General features: G+C 34.4%; 1 protein-coding gene across 7 annotated transcripts in view; it reads left to right on the top strand.

The window, feature by feature from the left end:
* PAN3 (poly(A) specific ribonuclease subunit PAN3) overlaps nt 1-20,381 on the top strand; it is a 129,693-nt gene that overhangs the window by 76,103 nt on the left and 33,209 nt on the right. For 4 of the 7 annotated variants that reach the window (XM_078070534.1, XM_078070532.1, XM_078070531.1 and 1 more), the window contains 4 exons: nt 15,337-15,584; nt 16,709-16,765; nt 17,959-18,063; nt 18,893-18,950. In XM_078070534.1, the coding sequence (XP_077926660.1) occupies nt 15,337-15,584; nt 16,709-16,765; nt 17,959-18,063; nt 18,893-18,950 (468 nt within the window). The remainder of the gene's footprint in view (nt 1-15,336; nt 15,585-16,708; nt 16,766-17,958; nt 18,064-18,892; nt 18,951-20,381) is intronic. The other 3 variants (XM_078070535.1, XM_078070533.1, XM_036077048.2) reach the window with 1 other exon arrangement.

Raw genomic sequence — 20,381 nt, 5'->3', positions numbered from 1 at the left:
GAAATTTACACAACCCTGAAGCTTTTCTGGAAGCCTAGGGTTTTACTTGATACAGTTGGAAAACCACTGGCCCAGAAGGCCTATTTTTCAATAGGAGGGAACTTACTGGTACTTAAGGAAGCTGGGAGGGTTAGAGCTTTTCTGAACTGAGATTCTTCATCTGAACCACAGAATACAGACAATGATTTGAGTGACTATTTTGTGACGTGCAATAAGTGTCTTAGCTCATTAGGGCTTAACTCAGTCTCTGAGAAAGGCTGGGAAAGTGAGGAATCAGTAAGACTTTAAAGCCAAACCGAAGCAGAAAACCCCGCAAATTACCAAAGTGTCAGATCCTTATATGCAAGTGAGCACAATTTTCAAGGCAGTGTATCGGTATTAATAGTTTTGTCCTCCATAAATCTGAGCTCTCAGGCACTGAGATTCTTGGTTTGAGAATCAAGAATTTTCATATTACAACTTGGAAATGGCAAGGGGAAGATTGGGATTAGAATTTTTCCCACACTTGAATGAATAAATAATAGAATTAATAAATTTTTTTAAAAAATGAAAAGTTGTATTGGTCACCTTCATGATTCTTTCTGGAGACAGTCTTGAGTAACATATTTCTTTTATGAAAGTCTTTTAATCCAATTCACATGAAAGGACAAAATGACATTTCTGTGTTCTGAAATTAGCTTGAGCTCTCTGGTTGCCTTTCTTACTGAGTTTTTTGCCTCCCTTTTCCGTAATAGCATGATTGTAGACAAAACCCCTAACTCCTGAAGTGGAAAGGCCCCTTGTTTTGTTGTGGTATATCTCCAAGCTCGAAGGCTGTGCATGTTGATTTTTTGGTTTTAGAAATAATAGGGAGGCAACCCACTATTGCCAAGTCCTGAAACAGAACATATTTTTGTCTTTTGATTCAGAGTATTTTCTCTAACTAGTGAATGAAGACCTTGCATTTAAGGAATTACATAACACTTCACTGGTTTTTTTATGTATGGCTTTAAGCAAAGCTACCCTAAGACATGTAGACTACTTCTGGGTGGCGACATTTAATTTCCCCCCCACTTCACTCTCTGTTTCTTGCGCACGTGCATGCGCGCGCGCGCACACACACACACACACACATGAAAATCAGCTCTTCAAAAATCAAAACAAAACAACAGCTTTGTCCCTTGGAATACTTTTCATTTATATACCCTGTAAATTTCTTCTTGAGTGAGAAACCATATGGTTTGTGTGATAGCTTTTCATGTAAGCTTTTTTATCTATTTAAGGTTTCTTTGCTGTAACTGAGTGAAAGCTTTAACCAAGACCTGCCTATGGCATATAGCTGCCTTCAGTTTATTGGCTACTTCTCTAGTTGAAAGGAAGTTGAACTATTTTTTGGACCCAATAAGTTGTCCTTTCCACTTGGGTGTTGAAAGAGCTTATGAGCAGTAGCTGTTCTGATTTTTGTTGGTTGTTTTCTCTAGGGAACAAGCTACCCTCTGAGTCAGCACTGGACTTGAAGATAAATCCTACAATTCATGAAACTGACTGATTCGACTAAAGGATGGATAGTTTGGGCAGCGTTGGACAGCTCTATGAGGGGTCTGTTGGTTTAACTGTGAAGGGATTGTTGAGTTCAGCAACTTTTAATTCCCCTAATCATAAGGGGTTGCTGTTGTGAAAACAGGGTTTGTGAAGGAATCAGTTCTGGCAATTAACATCAATATCCTTATTGACTCCGTTTTCATTTTATCACCACACTTCATGGAACAATTCTAAAGTTTTACTGCTACTTGTTGCCAGCAAGAATTAGTACACCCCCACGAGGTCAGCATAGGATTTTGCTGAATCCAAGTACCCTTTTTTCACACGGGGTTATAAACATTTCTTTCAAGTAAACCTTTTGGCATTTGGGTTGTTTCATCTTTGCAAAGGTAGTGTGCATTTGTGGTGTGAAACTTTTAGGACTAAATTGAACTTAATTTGATTAGTGTATATTTTACTAGATCTGTGAATAATTTACATTTTGGCTTATGGTTAATATTGTGATATGCTTTTGATAATTACTAATTTTTGCCTTAAAAAGTACAGTATTTTTTAGTATCAGTCTTCAAGGAAATGAGAATAATTACGGTGTTTAAATGGATTTTAAAATCTGAAACTGTGAGGGATTTAAGCTACAGAAGGAAAATATTTCTTATCCTAATATTCTAGGCCATAATAAATTTTGCAGGAATACTGTGGATTGTCTTTTTGGAGGCTTTTAAAAATAGGGTATGGCATGTCATAGGGAATATTTTGGCCAAATGTACATCTGTGCAGTAACACACATAATCTTGTGGTTTAGGATTGCAAATATATTTATTTTAGTCATTTGAAAGTTAGCATGATTTAAAATATATAAAATAATGGGACTTTTACCTAGCCAATATTTTAGTTCACTGCTGAATATCTTTTATTGTTTAGGCTAGAAGTGCAAATTATCATCTGTCATGTCAGAGTTCGGAAAATTGGGCTATGTAGACCATGAGCTTTTATACAGTTCAGCTTCAGGTTCATTAGCTGCATAAGTATTTTGACCTTAAGCATGGTACTTTTAATTACAAACATTTTTAGCCAGTTTTGATAATTATTTGCAAAGCTTAATTTGATGGGATGATGAAATTATTATGGGTAAAGAAGTAAAGCCTATTATCTTAGCTATTACTTCCTAATTCTGTTGCTTTTTGGGGGCTGGTTTGTTTTATTTTGTACAGTCTGTTTGAGGATTAGATCCACATTTAAAATATACACATGCCTGTATGATGGTTGTCTCAGTTATATGTTTATTTGAAAGTTTTCTTACCTCAGTTTGTAGCTTAACATTGATGGTAAAATGTTTCCAAATTAAAATTTAATAAAATAGACTTTTTTACTTGATGGCAAGATCTTGAAGGATTATTGCTGTTGTTTGGCAGAAAAGTGATCAAACCCATAATCTAGATTTACCATACTTTTCTAGATTCTCAGATGCCATATAGTATAAAATGCATCCTATCAATTTAATAATAACTTCTGGGGGGGAGAAAAATTATTGTCACTGGATATATAAATTTTAAAAAATCTTTAATAAAGAAAATAACCCAGACATCCATATTGCTAGGATTCTTCAGAAACTTTGATATCTCATACAGTTTTTAAATTCAAGTACCTTCTGAATCACTCTTGTTGTAGCAGTTCTACGTGGCTTCATAGTCCCATATTTCTTCTCATGGTCCCTAAACCTTTAGGACTATGGTGTCATTTTAAGACTTACTGTAGAATTCCAGAAACTTTAACAGATAAATGTTTTTAATTGGTTGTACCGTCCTCCCCTCCTTTAATATTTTATATTTGACAGGCAGAAACTTGACAATTCTGCCTTTACCCATGTTTTTCTCTTTATACTGTAACTTTTCCTTCTAGGTACATTATTTTTATATAGTCATTAGGGATTTAAATTTAGGTTAAATTCAACAGTATGAGTACTACACTGAGCTGTATTAGCACTCAGGGGGCCTAGATTCTAGTTTCATTTCTATGATCACTGAATTTATATGACTGAACAAATCACTGAGTGACTCTGGGCCCCAGGTGTCTGATTTGTAAAAAGAGAGAAAAAGCTTAGTCTACTTCTGGCTTAAAAATTGGAAATTATAAAATATTTTCTTCAAACTATTGACAAGTTCGTGAAGTAGATTCTTACATATCTTTAGTAGATAATTAAATAGATTCTTAAGTTACCTTTAAGAAGATAATTAAAAGTTTAAGGGTGACTCAATGGGGTGATTATCATGAAACAAAAATATTGACTAGGATTTTTCTAATTGTAGGATTTTTAAATTTCTATATTCTTTTATTATAAGGCAATATAGATGATGGTGACTTTAATATTTGTGCAAACAAGCTTATGCTCAAGGTTATTCAGAATGTAAACTTACAAGAAATTGATTTTATTTTCGGTAACATTATTAATTATTTAAATAGCTTTCTGGGCGCTTGGGTGGCTCAGATGGTTAAGTGTCTGCCTTCGGCTCAGGTCATGATCCCAGGGTCCTGGGATCGAGTCCCGCATCGGGCTTCCTGTTCCTTGGGAGCCTGCTTCTCCCTCTGCCTCTCTCTCTCTCTGTCTCTCATGAATAAATAAATAAAATCTTAAAAAAAAAATAGCTTTTCCGCTGTGAATTGTGCAAGACTGTTGAATCTCAGATCTGTACCTCTGAAACAAATAATGCAATAGATGTTAAGAAAGAAAAAAAGAAGAAGAATGTAGCAGGAGGGGAAGAATGAAGGGGGGGAAATTGGAGGGGGAGAAGAACCATGAGAGACGATGGACTCTGAAAAACAAACTGAGGGTTCTAGAGGGGAGGGGGGTGAGAGGATGGGTTAGCCTGGTGATGGGTATTGAGGAGGGCACGTTCTGCATGGAGCACTGGGTGTTATGCACAAACAATGAATCATGGAACACTATATCTAAAACTAATGATGTAATGTATGGGGATTAACATAACAATAAAAAAATAGCTTTTCTACATTTCCTAACTGGATCAAATAACTATGTCATGAGAAAAATTTTAGTTCACATTATAATGCATCACTTATAATGAGCTATTTTCCCCTAAAACCATTCTTAGCACCTTAATAGACTTTAGTTGATTGACAGTATTTTCTCTAACCTTCAAATTGCCTTTTGTTTTTTTTTTTTTTTAAGATTTTTATTTATTTATTTGACAGAGAGAGAGAGAGCACAAGTAGGCAGAGAGGCAGGCAGAGGGCGAGGGAGAAGCAGGCTCCCTGCTGAGCAGGGAACCCGACGCGGGGCTCTATCCCAGGACCCTGGGATCATGACCTGAGCCGAAGGCAGACGCTTAACCAACTGAGCCGCCCAGATGCCCCTGCCTTTCGGTTTTTAAAAAGTTACTTCATCTATTAAAAAGTTGAATCATAGTGTTATCTTTTAAAAAGCAGCATGTATGTGTATGTTCTGTTATATATATATATATATTTATCTTAACTAGGATTTAGGGTGATTTCTTAGGATACTTTCTAGAACTAGAATTTCTGGGATAAAGGCTATGAATAGTTTTTAAGCTACTGAAGCTGAAAGCAGCTACTTTTATTTATGATGCATATACCAAATCATAGCCTAGATGGTCCTCTGTAGGATTCCTCAGAATCCAGCAGTTATTTACTAAGTATAAAGTTTTGTTTCATAATCTTCTAATGTTTAAATAAGTAAACTTTTTGAATGGGTTCTATAATTTTTCTATGCTAGAAGCTAAGAAAATATGACTTCACTATTTTATTACAAAGTCTTTTCTATTTAATGTTAGTAGCTACAATCTTATTTTAAGCCATAACATTTAGTGTGTATATTTAGATAGTTCAAATACTTAGAGATAGGAGCAATGAAGCACATAGGTTCAGCTCCTTTTTATATGAACTACATTCATTTTTTCTTTGCTCTATGCTCCTGGCCATGGAGTATACATCACTAATATATGTAATCTTTTCTAAAGGTGTATGGATAAAAAGTAGTGAAATTCACTGCCGTATCTTAAGGTTTACTTTTTTTCTCCTGTTCCTTTCCTGGGACATATGTTTAGATAGGAAAAACAAAACATTTGCTCTTGTATTTTTCTGTAACAATATTCACTTTAGAGCAGAATTATGAAACAGTGGTGACTTTACTGGACACAATTCAAGGTGTCTGTGCAGAAGTGAGTTAACATAGCAGGCTAAAGACTTGTGTCTTTAAAAAAGCCTGCTTGCAAGGTTGGCCCTTGGTTGATATCCAGGAACTTGGAGTTAAGGAGTGTTCCCACTGTTCCCCAACTGATGAGGGTGGTTTACTGTGCCTAGACTCTTTATGTAAACAATTTAATTTATGCTGCACATCTGCTTTTCTTCTGGGAGTTTGGAATTCTGGTATGTGTTAGGCAGAGGGTGCCTATAATCAGTTCCTTATAAAAACCAAGGGCATGGAGTCTCTGATGGGCTTCTCTGGGCACATAAATTGTACACGTGTTGCTGGAGGAATAGTGAGCTGTGTGAACCCTCATGAGAGGAAGAGAGTGTAAGGAAACATACACATGAATTCCTCTGGGCTCCACCTGTGTGCTTTTCCCTTGAGATATGGATGTATTTGCTTATTACATTGCTGTGATAAATCTTCACCATGAGTGCAACTATATGCTGAATCCTTTGAGTTCCAGTGAGTTTCTAAACATAGGGATGGTCCTGAGGATCCCCCGGCCAAGGATCTTTGATACTAAATTTATGGAGAAACTCTAAGGATTATATTTTAAAGCAGTTTTATTTATACAGTAATTATTATATGGAGAGTTTAGTGCATTTCTTACGTTATTCTGTAACTGTTAACATTTTATTTCAAGAAGTTCTATTCAGTAGAAATCTGTCCTGCATACAGTAGAGTTACCTAGAGTATCTTGGGGATTTATTTAACAGTTGCAAATTGCAAATAATTTGTTTGACAGGTTGCAAATTGCAGATAATCAAATTGCAAATAACTCTGTGATATCCAAACTTTTAGTTGTTAAAATGATTATAATTAAATACTTAAACTAATTTTCTCTTTCGGCTAAGAACAGCTAGTGATAGAAATGAACTAAGAATTAAAGTTTGTGTCCGAAGCACTGAAAGAGCAAGTCGGGTCTTCTGAACCTAACTTTGGAGTTGACGTTTTATACCCATCCTTTAAATCATCAGCAGAGTGGAAGAAAATGTATTGTTAGTATGTTTAAGACCCTTAGAATTTAGGAGTAAAAACTTAGTGTCTGTGTTTTGGGCTGTAACTGTATCATTTTATTTTAGGAAGGTGGTGGTATTGGGGAATTTGGTTAAAAAATGAATAAATTAAGAAATGTATTTTTAGTAGTAACTTTGTTTTTTGTACTACTGGGTATTATCACATGAATTCCTTAGTATGATTTTCTCTTGGATGAGGCCCCAAATATTGACTCTGTTGCTAAGAGTGTGTTTTCTTCAATTTAAGTCCATCTGTTCAGTATGAGATATATTTTGATAATTTCTTATCTAAACTGTTCTCTTCAGTATAGTCATACATGACAATTTATTATAGGGGATTTAGTTTGGCTATTGGAATTTTGTTAAAGTTATTAGTGTAAGGTAGGTTTACCCAAGCTACATTGACCTGGAAAGAGTAATGCTAAAATAATCAGACTGTTCTATAAGAATGTCCTCACCCCAAATTCTTTCAAATTCCTCTCTTTCACAATGGTTTTTGGCTTGTTTCACATTTGCTTTTAAATAGCGACGGTCAACATATATGTCACCTGATAGCATACACATTGATTTTTTTTCCTCCCAACTTCCTGTTATACTCAGGTAATTCTGGTGATGGCATTCTCCATTTCCTGATCATGGCTGTTGCTCTATTTAGCATCTTGGTTGTTGGTGTCAAAAAGAGGAAACTTTCACCTCTATATCAGTTTATTTTTTACAGATTTCTTGTGTGCTGACAACTGTGCTATCACAAAGTATAGTTAGGAATACAGAGAGGATTAAGGTATATAGTTCTTTCCTACAAAGAGACAATTTAAAACGTGTGGTACTTGCTGTAAAAGATAAAATCCAAAATGATGGGAATAATTTTAAAATACAGGTATCGAGATAATTTTTTATAGAGTGAGAAGATCTTTCAGAAGGATGAATTGGAATTTACTATGAGGATGGGGTTTAGAGAATTTGGTGTTGGCAGGGAGGGTTGTCGACTAATGTCCCAGGGGAGGAAGGAGCTTGGGAGACTTGTGGATACATGAGGCAACATGGTGTCTTCAGGGAAGTTGCATTGAATCTTTCGATGAAGAGAACCATCATCATCACATCTTCCTATCTATGAATATGGACTATCTCTCCTTTTCTATCTTTTTTCCAGGTCTTCCTACCGAGTTTTATAATATTCTGTGTTCAGGTCTTTACGTATATTTTGTTAGATCTTCTGAGACACTTTGTAGTCAGTATTTGTTGGTATTATAATTGCTGTCTTTAAAAAATAAAATTTTTCTAATTATTTCTAGTGTGTGGAAAATGTGATTGACCTTTGTATGTTGGTTACTTTGGTATTTCTAATATTTTATAGATTCTTATATGTGTGCAAATAATGACAGCTTTATTTTTTCCTTTGCAACCTTTCTTCTGTTGTTTTGTTGCATTGGCTAAGGCCTTTAATCTGGTATTATTTAGAAGTAGTCATAATTGACATTTTTTGTCATGTTCTTGATTTTAAAAGGAATGTCGCTAATATTTTCATATTTAGGGAGATCTTTATTCTTGGCATCTCAGATGCATCTGTTATCTGAGAGGACATCTTTTTTTTTTTTTTTTAACTTCTCTGAAAGAAAAAAATAATCACTTTTTTTTCCTAGAAGGGATTTAAAAGTAACCTTAGCATTTATTTGTAAAGCCTTTATTCAGTGACTCCTGTGGGTCTAAAAGATGAGCAAGACAAAAATACCATTTTTATGGAGTTCACAGCTTTTATTTTTCATTTTATGGCTTTGAATTGTTTACCATTATCATGTCAATTAAAAAGTCTCAGTTGATAGGTATTGTCAAATTGTTTTCCAAAAGACTGTAATAACTGATATTACAAGTGTGTGACAGTATTTATATGCTACCCACCTTTTTAATTGTCTAAATAAACTTTTTAATCTATGCCAGTCTGAGAGGAGGCCAGTGATAATGCTGGTTTTAATTTGTGTCTCTTTGTTAGTGAATAACAGCATCTTTTTACATATTTTAGGCATTAAATTTTCTTGTCTACAAACTGACTAGTAGTGTAATTTTTCCTTTTTCTTTTGGTTGCTTTCTGTTTTCTTAATGATTTTAAGAACTACATTAAGCAGATTAGCCTTTTTTTAAGTGTTGGAAATATCTTTTTTTGCCGTGTAGGAAATTTATTTTTGAAGAGGTTAAATTGATTAACATTTTTTTTTTGACTTTTTCATTTTGTGTCTTCATAACATTATATTTTTAAAAATATTCTTTGAAGTACTTTTCTTGAACTCTTAAATATTCAGTCTGAATGTTTATCTGAAATTTATGTGGGAAAAGTGAACGAAAGGGTCAGTTGCTTATACCTGTTTTATCTAAATAACTATCTTTGCTTATGTCTGTATTCATTCTGTCATTTAGTGACAGCAGTAAGTTATATCTGACTGCTGTCCTCTCCTCCACTAAAGTTTGAAATGTCACCTTTATCTTATTTCTTCATATGTATTTGAGGTCTAATTTTGTGCCCATTCTGTTGTATTGACCCACTCTTTATGTGACTCTTTATCAAACATTTTTATTACTGTAGCTCTGGTCACTTTTTACTATCTTCTGGTCTTATACTTTATTCTTCTTTTACTTTTTATTCTTTTGCTGTACTTAATTTTCTTTAATAATTTTCCTGGCTATTCTTAATGTTTATTTTTCCACATAGATATAATTGGTTTGGCTTTATATTGAACTAGCATTAGTTAAGGGTAGAATTGAAATCTTTATAACAAGTAAGTACGGGTATTTATTTCCTTTTGTTCAAGTTACCTTTTGTTTCTGTTAGTTAGTAGGGTTGTAACCTCTTCTTAATACAAGCCCTATATTTCTAGTTAATTATATACCTAGATTTTTATGTGTTGTTTGTTGGTTGAGGTAAAACCCACAAATCATGAAATTCACCCTTTCAGAGTTTACAGTTCAGTGGTGAATATGCTAACATATTCATAGTTGTGTAGCCATCATTACTATCTAATTCCACAACATTTCTTCACCCTAAAAGAAAACTTCATACCCGTTAGTAGTTACTCCCCATTTTCTCTATCTCTAGTCCTTGGAAAGCACTAATTGACTTCAGGTCTTTATAAAGGATTTGCCTGTTCTGGACATATCATATAAATAGAATCATACAGTTCATGACCTTTTGTGTCTGGCTGCTTTCACTTAACAATGTTTTCAAGGTTCATCCATGTTATAGCATAATATCAGATTCCCCACCCCTTTTATGGGTGAATAACATTTCATTGTATGGATGGATCAGATTTTATTTACACATTTATCAGTTGATAGACATTTGAGTTGTTTCCATTTTTTGACTATTATGCATAATGCTGCTATGAACATCCAGGTACAAGTGTGCGTTTGAACATGTTTTCAGTTCTCTTGGATAACATACTTAGGAGTGGAATTGCTGGGTCATATGATAACTATGCTTAACAATTTGAAGAACTGCCAAACTGTTTTCCAAAGTGACTGCATCATTTTACATTCCCACCAGCAATGTATGAGGATTTCCGATTTTCCATTTGCTCGCTAATATTTGTTACTGTCCTTGGTTTTGATTGTATCCTAGTGGCATGAGGTGGTTTTGTGGTTGTGATTTGCATGTTTCTAATGACTGATGATGTTGAGCTTCTTTTATATGCTTAATTGCCATTTGTGTATCTTCTTTGGAAAATCCTTTGGCTTTATGTTGAACTAGCCAAACATCCTTTGCCTGTTTTTAAATTTATTTTTATTGTTGAGTCATAAGAGTTCTTTATATATTCTTCATATTAGCCAGTTATTGAATTTTCCCTTTAATTTCAGTGATTATATTTTTCACTCTCAAAAGAGTCTAATTCTGTTTAAGAAGAACAAATATTCTGTTCCTTCATGATGTTTGTCATTTCTCTCATGTCTTTAATCATTTTAGTTTTATGTCTTACAGCGTTCTGTTTTCTGAGATTCCTTTTTCTCAGGGTATTAATTCTCAAGTATATTGTGCATGCAGACTCCTACTTTGGGAGTTCTTTTAAAAAGCGGGGTTGTTTTTCTGGGGAGAGATCTTGTCTGTTCTGGGTTGTGGAAGCATTCATCAGAACAGTTGGTGTTTGCTTCATGCAAGTGTCCCGTGCAGTTCAAGCTTTATGTTACTTTCTCACTGGGATGCCTGTGACATGTCTCCTGGGAATTTTATCTCCTCTACCTGCGCCTGATATAGGCACAGTGTTCTTCTCTCTCGACACAACCCCAGCCTTCTCCTTTCCTCCATCTCTCTTCCACAAGCAAGCTTACTTTTTGCCTCTCATGGGCCAGTAGGTAGAAAGAAGTTTTCTCATCCTATATTCACTGATGTTGCAGCTTTTCCAGACTTCTGGGCTTCACACTGATATTAGAGCTCCATTCCACACGTGTTATGGGCTGAAGGCCATGTTTCCTATTCTCATGTGGGCATTAAAGCCTCAATTAGCCTAGGTTTTTTCTCAAACCTTCCACAGTATAACCTCTTAATTCCATATTTTTCTTTAATTTCTTATCTTGGAGTTTTTTGTTGTTGTTCCTTTTTACCTCAGCTATACTTTAATTTGGGTCATATTATATCTCATAGTTCCGTGTATTCACAGCATTGATAGGGGTTGAGGGGAGGGTATCATGTTAGCTCAGTCTCTCATTTCCCAGAAACAGTATTGTCCTAACTGGTTGTTTGTACTTAGGAGTGCTGTTCATTTACTATATATTAATATTGTAACCATTTGCTTTAATGAATTCTGTCATTTTTTTTTTTTAAGATTTTATTTATTTATTTGACAGAGAGAGACACAGTGAGAGAGGGAACACAAGCAGGGGGAGTGGGAGAGGGAGAAGCAGGCTTCCTGCCGCCGAGCAGGGAGTCTGATGCGGGGCTCGATGCCAGGTCCCTGGGATCAGGACCTGAGCCGAAGGCAGACGCTTAATGACTGAGCCACCCAGGCGCCCCAAAATCTGTCATTATTTACAAGAGTCTTTTTTGTTGGTTTTCTTGGGTTTTTCAGGTATAGAATCATGTCATCCAAAAACACTGATACTTTGTATATTAGCCTTGATGTTTTTTTAATATCATTTCTTACATTTTGTTAATTGTTCTGGTTAACTCCTCCAGGGAGCATCTCTTTACTATTTCCTCACTTTTATTTGAATTAGGATACATTTAAGAGAAGATTTTTAAAATGTTCTAAAGCAGTTAATTTAACATATATGACTTAAGTCTCACAGTTTGCATATTCACCTAATAAATTATAATGTAGTTATGGTATATGATGTCACCAAAATGTCATTCTAAGAGTATACTACAAAAACTAACACAAGCAATAAATACAAAAATGAAATACTTCTAAGTCATCTTTTTTTAAATACAAATTTTCATTCTTCCAGATTGTCTCTTACAGTATCCTCAGTGGTTACTATATTTGCTTAAGTGTTCTGGTGGTTGAGTACCAGTAAGAGCAGGGTGTTGGTGTTGTAATAACCACAAGTAGCCCTTATCCCCAGTATAAGGAAAGCTAGAACTTATAAAGGAGTATTTACATGTGAGAGAGATGAAACCAAATCTGTTCATTTTAATTCATCTTTATTTTTGACTACTCGTTTCTGTAGTATGGTTCTACTCCTTTGTGCTGTTTATAATTTAGTGTTGTATCTAGGTGGTTGACATTAAGTATGTTGTGGCTATTGTCTTCATAGTAGTTAGGTACAGAATACCTCTCTTCGAGCAGATGTGTGCATATTTTACTCAGTTCTTTAACATGTTTGTAAACTATTCTGGTGACACAAAGCTGTGCCTTATGTGACTAGGTTTGATGTTTCAGTAATTCAGGGGTTAATTTCATTTTTAGCTCCATATACATTTAAATATCCTGTTGCCCCTATGGGTAGTGATGCTTAATAGTGTACATGTTTTATTTTGAATGTGTTTAAATAACTGTAGTCTGCCTCAGCTCAGATATATGAACTCAGATTTCAGTGCTGCAACTTTCTATTAGAATAGCTACAAAATTAAAAATTCTTAAGAGAAAGCTTGTTACTTTACAACTTAAAAATTCTATACTGTGAATTTCCTTCTTAACTGACCACAGATTGTTTTTGGTAATCTTTTGCCATGTATTCAACCTTAAAGAGAGATTCTTTTGTCTCACTTGCACACCTACTTTGATGTCAGAATCTTTCCCTGCACCCCATGCTGCACCTCCTCCACCCCATGTGGCTTATGTAGTCACTAATGCTACTACTATGGACAATGGATCCCCTTTCTACTCTCTAGTACAAGACTTAGGAACTGGGTGACTGGATAGCATATTGGCTAAGAGCATAAGCTTTGGAATCAATAGACCTGAGTTGAGTCTTGATTCTTTTGTTTAATAACCTATATTAGTCCTTAAAATAAATTTAAAAACTTTTTTAATGTTTTCTTTGCAGTGAGGTGAATACTATATACCTACCTCACAGGGTTGTTGTGAGGATTACATACACTGATGTATATGAAGTACTTTTATTAGTGCCCGCCACAATGAAAGTGCTCAAGAATTGGTAGCTATATTTGTTGCTGTTGCTTAATTTAAAGGTAGTAAACAAATTTATTCATCTTTGGTGACTTGGCCAGTTTTGTCTTGGAAAGACTTGGACACTAGCTTTAGGAAAACTATCTTAAATGCATTTCATATTAGGTAAGTGGGGAGTATTTATCTTTTGAAAATAGTTCAGTAATTCAATTTTTGCTCTATGGATTAACCTGCAATTAAATGTGTAATACAGAGTTAGAAAAACAGAACTCTGGAACAGTTTTTGTTTTTTTTTTAAATATGCTTATATCTTAATATAGTAGCTTGGCTTCCTTACAAATAATGATTTTTTGAAAGGGGGTTTAGATTTTTAAAGTCTCTCTTAGACACATTTAAGACATACTTGAGAATCCCTGGCCTGTTTTAATGTCAATGCGGTAGACATTGTGTTATCCAGTTAGGAGTGTTACGTTTGGAGTTTGGAGACTTGGGTTTGAGCCAAGAGGCTTTGCTGTTGAATTTGCACAAATGTCACTGGTCAAATCAAAAAACCTCTTCATGTCTGAATTCTGATCTCTCCTGTGGTGCTTGTAACTTGACCTGCCTCACCTGCCTAACTCATTTAGTTGCTCAGAAAATCAGACAAAATAATTATGTTAAGGCTCTTTAAAAAATGCAGAGGGCTATCCGGAGTAAAAATAAGTGTTATCTCAGTTCTCACTTTAGTTTTGTCTACCTACATCTTTCCAAAAAACAGTGTTGGTGTTTGTTTTTTGAATGCCTCAAAATTGAAATTCATGTCCCTGTTAATTATATTTCTCTGATCAGAGGCATTTTGGTATAAACATTTTCCTTGCATTGTAAGATGGCATATTACTCTAAGGTGTGGGTTTTAGTCTTTTCCCAAATGGCCAGAAAACAGTTTGTGGATAAGCCAAGTTTTTCAAGAAGTGTAACTGTAGCTCTAGAAACCCTTTTCGATCTCTGCTCAGAACTGATCACCTCCATTAAGCCTTTGATTAATTCTACCTGGTTTTAATTAATTTGCATTCCATCTGCATTTATGCATGTAGTTTGCAGTATCTTAATTTATATTTTGAGTGTTTTTGTAAGTCATTTTTTGTCTTTTACATGTGACCTGGTCTTGTTTTCTCAGCTAGCTTGGAATCTCCTGAAGGGTTAAGACAATTATCCTTTCCCTTTCTTCACCTTAGAATCATAATAGAGGATGCCTTACAAAAAATGGTTTCTTACTAGTTGTGTTTGGATAGAACTTCTGTTAGAACCTAGTGGCATCAACTAGCCTAATTTTACAAAGTTAGGCATCTGCAGAAATTTTCATTTGTATTAGTATATGCCTGTTTAGAGTTAAAGACAAAGGCATCAGAACAGTATATCGCTTGATTGAAAAACAGTGTGTAAGCTGTCATGTATTTCAGCTAAGACTAGACTTAATTGTTTTGCTTTTTCAAACCATTCTGTTAATTGTATTTGGCCAAAAGAAACCTAGTAAATCTCATTAAATAGTTTGATTTTTAATACTGTACTACTTTAGGGTAATGTGGTATTTGTATTGTTAATAGCCATAGTTTTAAATGATTCTTCACAAAAAGGGAATTGGGCCCTGTATGAAAGAAAGGCTTCTATAAAGGCTTATAAAAAGGCTTTTAAAGAGTCCCAGTTTGTTATTTCTCGTTTTTCCATTAAATTATTTTGTTAAATTACTAATGATTCTTACTATTGAAGTTTCTCATGTAAACCTTGATATGGAGGAGACTATTCTTGCAATAAATTTCCTAGTTTATTTGGAAATGTCTATCTTTGAAAAAAGAAACGTCGTTACATTTGCTTTCATCAGAGCTTTCTCTAAAACAAACCAAGATAAAATTATGGCTTTTATTTTTGCACTTGAATTTGCTAAAGATGATGTTTCTTCCAAATGAATGTTTGCATTTTATTTTCCAGATGTGTTTCTTTAAAACCAATTTTTGCTCCCTAAGAAACATTTTCACATCTTCCTCAGGAATGTCCTTGTCTGCTGGATCTTCCCCTCTTCATTCTCCCAAGATCACTCCGCATACTTCTCCTGCCCCCAGAAGAAGAAGTCACACTCCAAATCCAGCAAATTACATGGTGCCTTCTAGTGCCTCTACACCTGTTAATAATCCTGTTTCTCAGACTCCATCTTCTGGTCAGGTGATCCAAAAGGAAACTGTCGGTGGGACGACTTATTTCTATACAGACACAACCCCAGCACCTTTGACTGGAATGGTATGTCTGCATTAAAGGAGAAGTGATAGTACTCTTACAACAGTTCCTTCTTATTAATGAGATTAATAAGGAGGTTTACCCCCTCTTGCATCTTTTTATTGTGATGTGAAAAAGTGAGTATTTGATTTTCTAACTTAGATGATAATTCTAATCTCATCTCTTCAAAGTAAACTGTTTCTGCAGTAATAGTAACTCCAGTTTTGGACAAATCTGGTTTTAATCACAGATTAGATTCAAGCTCTAGTTTAGTACTTCATGGCATGTTTTGCTCATGGGGTTACCTAGTACTTGTGCTAGCTAGAGTTGACGTTTGCTACATTTGTTTATAGGTACAGGTAGTTTTACCTCTAGTAAAGAAGTCAGAGAAAGTAGATGGTTTCTTATCATAGTTACTGAAAGTAAACTGATGATTAACTCTTGCTTCAGGTGAGGCAGTGATTTAATCTCTAGATCTCTGGATAGTGGAGGACGCATAGTAATAAGAGGTCTCCAATATGGGTTATTGGTAAGGAGGGAGGAAGCCCCGGGGGAGCCCTGATCATGGATGAGGAAAGAGCTAACAAAGGAGGGAGAAGGGAAAGGGCAGAGAGGGAAATGTCGTCACGTTCCACAAATTGTACCTTTTAGCTTCATTGTTGTGTCCACGTTCAAAAATTGTTTTTTAAATGGTACAGTAAAATAAGTAATAGTTGAAGAGCTTGTGAGTTAGAAAGCCAAATTCCATTAAAACACAAGAGCTGATCTAAATTGTAGACATTTGACATAATTACAGATTATAGATTTAGATGAAAAGTATACTTGGATTTTAGTAAGCAGATTTTGGTCTCAAGTTAAATTAATGGTTTATTTTGATTAATATTTTACTAAAAGGCAATTTGAATGGGAAGATGACAGAGTTCTTTAATGTTTTTTAAGAGTCTCAGTCCTGCCATTGTTTTGTGACTTTTGAATCTTAGTACCTCTGAGCCCATTTTCCCAGTTGTAAATGGGGATACTACCTGACCTCCTTATGAGAAATAAATGTGAAAACATTTATAGAAGTAATTGTAAATTATGTAAAATGCTTTTTAAAAACTAATAAATAGCTAATAGTTTTGTTCTGTTTTGTTTTGTTTTTTGGTCAGAGATCTTTCAAAAATTATCACAGAACAGCTTGCCGAACAGAAGGCCAAATAATTGAGGTAGAGTAGAGACTTTCCTTGGTTCTTTCAAGTAAGAATTCCATCAATGTTTTACCTTTTTTGGGGGTTTATTATATTTTATAATTATTTACATTTTTATTATATTTTATCATATTTGTAGAAAGAGAAAATTTAATCTATAAAGAGGTTCTTTTGTCACAAAACTGTCTCAACTGTTTTTGTAGAGATTATATATGGCACATTTTTATGATGTTTTTACCCTTCAGACAACTCTTAAAAATATGCTATGGTAAACCTGAGGTGGTTAAGCCAAACTGTGCTATCTGGTGTAAGAAAACCAAGGCAAGAAAAAGGAGGTATTATTCTCCCTACAGATATAGTTTAAAGGAAACCTTACAGGTATTGCAAAACCACTTCCTGGTTGAGATCCAGAGCAAGAGGAATCATCTGAGGGCAGCAGAAATTTCATAGAGGAAAAAAAAGTGTTTCAGCTTTTAAAATGAAAAAAGAAAAGATAGTTTAGAATGTACGTCGATTTTGTGTCAGGGACCAGTGAAGAGGAAGGAGAGGCAGAGGGAAAAGAGAAGAAGCAGGGGGTGGGGAAGAATTCAGTTCCAAGAAGCTGGAAGATTTAGTAATTTGGCTATAGTTTGCCCAGACAGTATTTAAGTAGATTGTTGCACCCTTCTCTTCCCCTAAGCGGCAGACCCAGACCCAGAGTAAGTCAGTTGGTCCTCTCTGCTGTTGCAGTGTGAAGTGTTTAACCAGTATGTACATAACAGTTTGTTTAGGTTGGCCACAAAAAGCCCTTCATGGGGGTGGCTCTTTGGGGAGCTAGGGCAAGTGTCACCTCATTATCTGACTGAATCCAAACACTTTGAATATCTGCTTTCTTCCTCTCCTCCAACTGCTTTAAAAAATATTTACAAACTATATAACTCTTCTTCCAAAGAGCAGCTTTGGCTTCTCATTGGAAGTTAAATTTTATTGTATCTGAAGAAATATTTCCTTTCTCGTTAGATTTTTAAATACATTATCACAAGATTATTTTTAAAGTGAGTTCATTCAAAAAGTATACTAATAACAGCTCTTCTGAGGTGTTTAATTCATTATCATTAAAATGTATCCATTTATTTATCACTGTTAAAGATTAAAACTTTATCAAAACAATGATAAAGCTCATCAATTGAGAGCAATTGGTTATTACATTTTCCCCCTCCCTACCTTTTTAGGTATTTCCAAACTATCATATTTATCCTCCAACTGCACCTCATGTTGCTTATATGCAACCAAAAGCAAATGCACCTTCCTTCTTCATGGCTGATGAACTCCGACAGGTATGCTTTCAGAATCCCTGGTGGAAATACTTAATGTCTGTTGTGCTTTACCAAACAACTGGAGAAAGAACAAAGCTCTTTTCAAATCATACAATTTAATCAAATATGCTGTACTAAAGCAGATAGAATTTAGAATTTATGAGTTCTCATTGATATATTTATTTAAGGAAACCCGTTTTTCAAGAAAATTAAAGTATGTGTTTAGGACATATAACAGAAAAGCTATTTAAATCGGCCACCTTTTTGCACTTCATATCCTATACATTGAAAGGTCTCTCTAAAATATATTAAATAAATTATTTAAATGGTTTCTAACCTTCAGACAACTTTTTGCTAATATCTATAGGATGAGAATAAGTAGTTTGGCCTAGAAATAAACCTCATTTTAAAAGAGCTTAATATTTTCTATAAAGTAGGTTTTATAAAATAATTTAGTTTTTTTTAAGGTAAACTAATCTAGGTATTATTTGATATGTAGAATTTCATTTTATACTTATATTCTCAGAAAAATTTTTATTCCACAGAAGTAAGTTGTACCAGTATAGTGTTGATGAGTGAATTATTGACAAGTTAGAATTGGCCTTGAGTTTTCAGCCAGAGTTAGTTATGTGGTTTGGGTTATATAGCACAGCTACTTAACCCTAACCCTAATTTTGGGTAGGTCTATCTATTTAGACATTTTATCATTATTAGAAATGTCATTTCATGTTATCAACATTAAAAGTACACATACCAAAAAACATTAATACTTAACGTTATTTAGTTATAATAGAAAATCAGATTTCAGAAGCTATGTTAATATGTAAATATACTTGTTTTCTTTTCTTAGGAGCTGATTAACAGGCATTTAATAACAATGGCTCAAATTGATCAAGCAGATATGCCAGGTAAAATGTGTGTTGCTTCATCCTTTTAAAGGATATTATAATCTTTATGTACATGTTTTATGTCTTGAACAGCAATTGCTATTTGAAATCTACTTTTGAAGAGTTCCAAGATGCCACTGATCATCTAGTTCATTTCACTTCTATATGCGACAGTATTCTAGTTTGTCAAAAAAAATTAGGTGGTTTTAGAATTCATGGTGATTTACCTCACTGTGCACTAAAATATTAGTGTCTTCTGAAACTTGATGAAATATGGGTACTTAAACAGAGGGGGAAGGTAATTATTATTTTTGAAACTATGGTGTACCAGACAGTGTGCTAATTAAATTCTTTATATGTCTTTCTTTCTCACAGAAATTTTATGACATAGACATGAATACTATCTTTTCCCTCTTATGTATGAGGAAAACTGAAGTTGACAGGAAGGCTAAGTAACTTGCCATTTAAGACCAATGGCTAGTAATCAGTTGGTTGGGTCAGAATTTAAACCTGGGTTTTTCCGACTGTACCATAGTGATTCTTAGAATGCAATTAAAATCTCTTTCCCTAGCTTATTCCGTATATAGCAAGATTAAATATGGTATAATTTAGCAAAACTTTATAAATAAAGTAGTAGGAATACATTTGCCATAGAGATAATCTCAAAACATGTGGTTGTAATCAAGGATTCCGTATACTCCACTGTGCATCTTGTTGATTGCTAAAGAATTAAAAGGAATATGTCTAGCTATTATGCCTTAAGACCAATCTTTTCAGTTTAGATGGATAGGGAACTTACCTCTCATAGCCTTTGAGGTTTTCAGGTTGGAATTTTCCTTAATTATTTAACATTGTCTAAGGGTAAAAGAAGAAAAGAAAACTGGGTGTATTTTTGCCTTTCCAGTCTTTATGATTGCAATTATGTGTAAATAATATGACTGTAGATTAGACATAATTTGAAATTGTAATAGAATTTAGGAAATAGCTGGATATAAGATTAATACATGTCAGTTAAGTTTCTATAGACCAATAGCCAATAACTGCAAAATATAATGAAAAGAAAAGGTGTTATTTACAGTCGTTTCAGGTTATTAGTAGCTAGGAATAAATGCAGCAAAAGATATGTGAGATTTCAATGGGGGAGACTTACTAAGAGATATTAAGTAAGATGAATAAATAGAGTAAAATACTATATTGTAAATAGGAAGACATAATGATTAAGATGTCAGGTTTTCTAAACTGATGTAAAAGTTCAGTATAATTGCAGTCAACCATGTGAGCTGTTTTTAATCGTAATTCTTCTGACACCTATTTCATGTCCTATTTATTAAGGACTCAGTCCCACAGAACTACTCCTACTTCAGATGCCAGCTGAAATGGGTTATCCAGGCTACCCATGCTCTGTGGGGCCAACTACAAATTTGGGGGTTTCCACAACCACTACCACCACTT

This window comes from Halichoerus grypus, chromosome 4, assembly GCF_964656455.1.
Source record: "Halichoerus grypus chromosome 4, mHalGry1.hap1.1, whole genome shotgun sequence".
Classification (NCBI taxonomy): domain Eukaryota; kingdom Metazoa; phylum Chordata; class Mammalia; order Carnivora; family Phocidae; genus Halichoerus; species Halichoerus grypus.
This window is presented reverse-complemented; position numbering and strand designations above follow the sequence as displayed.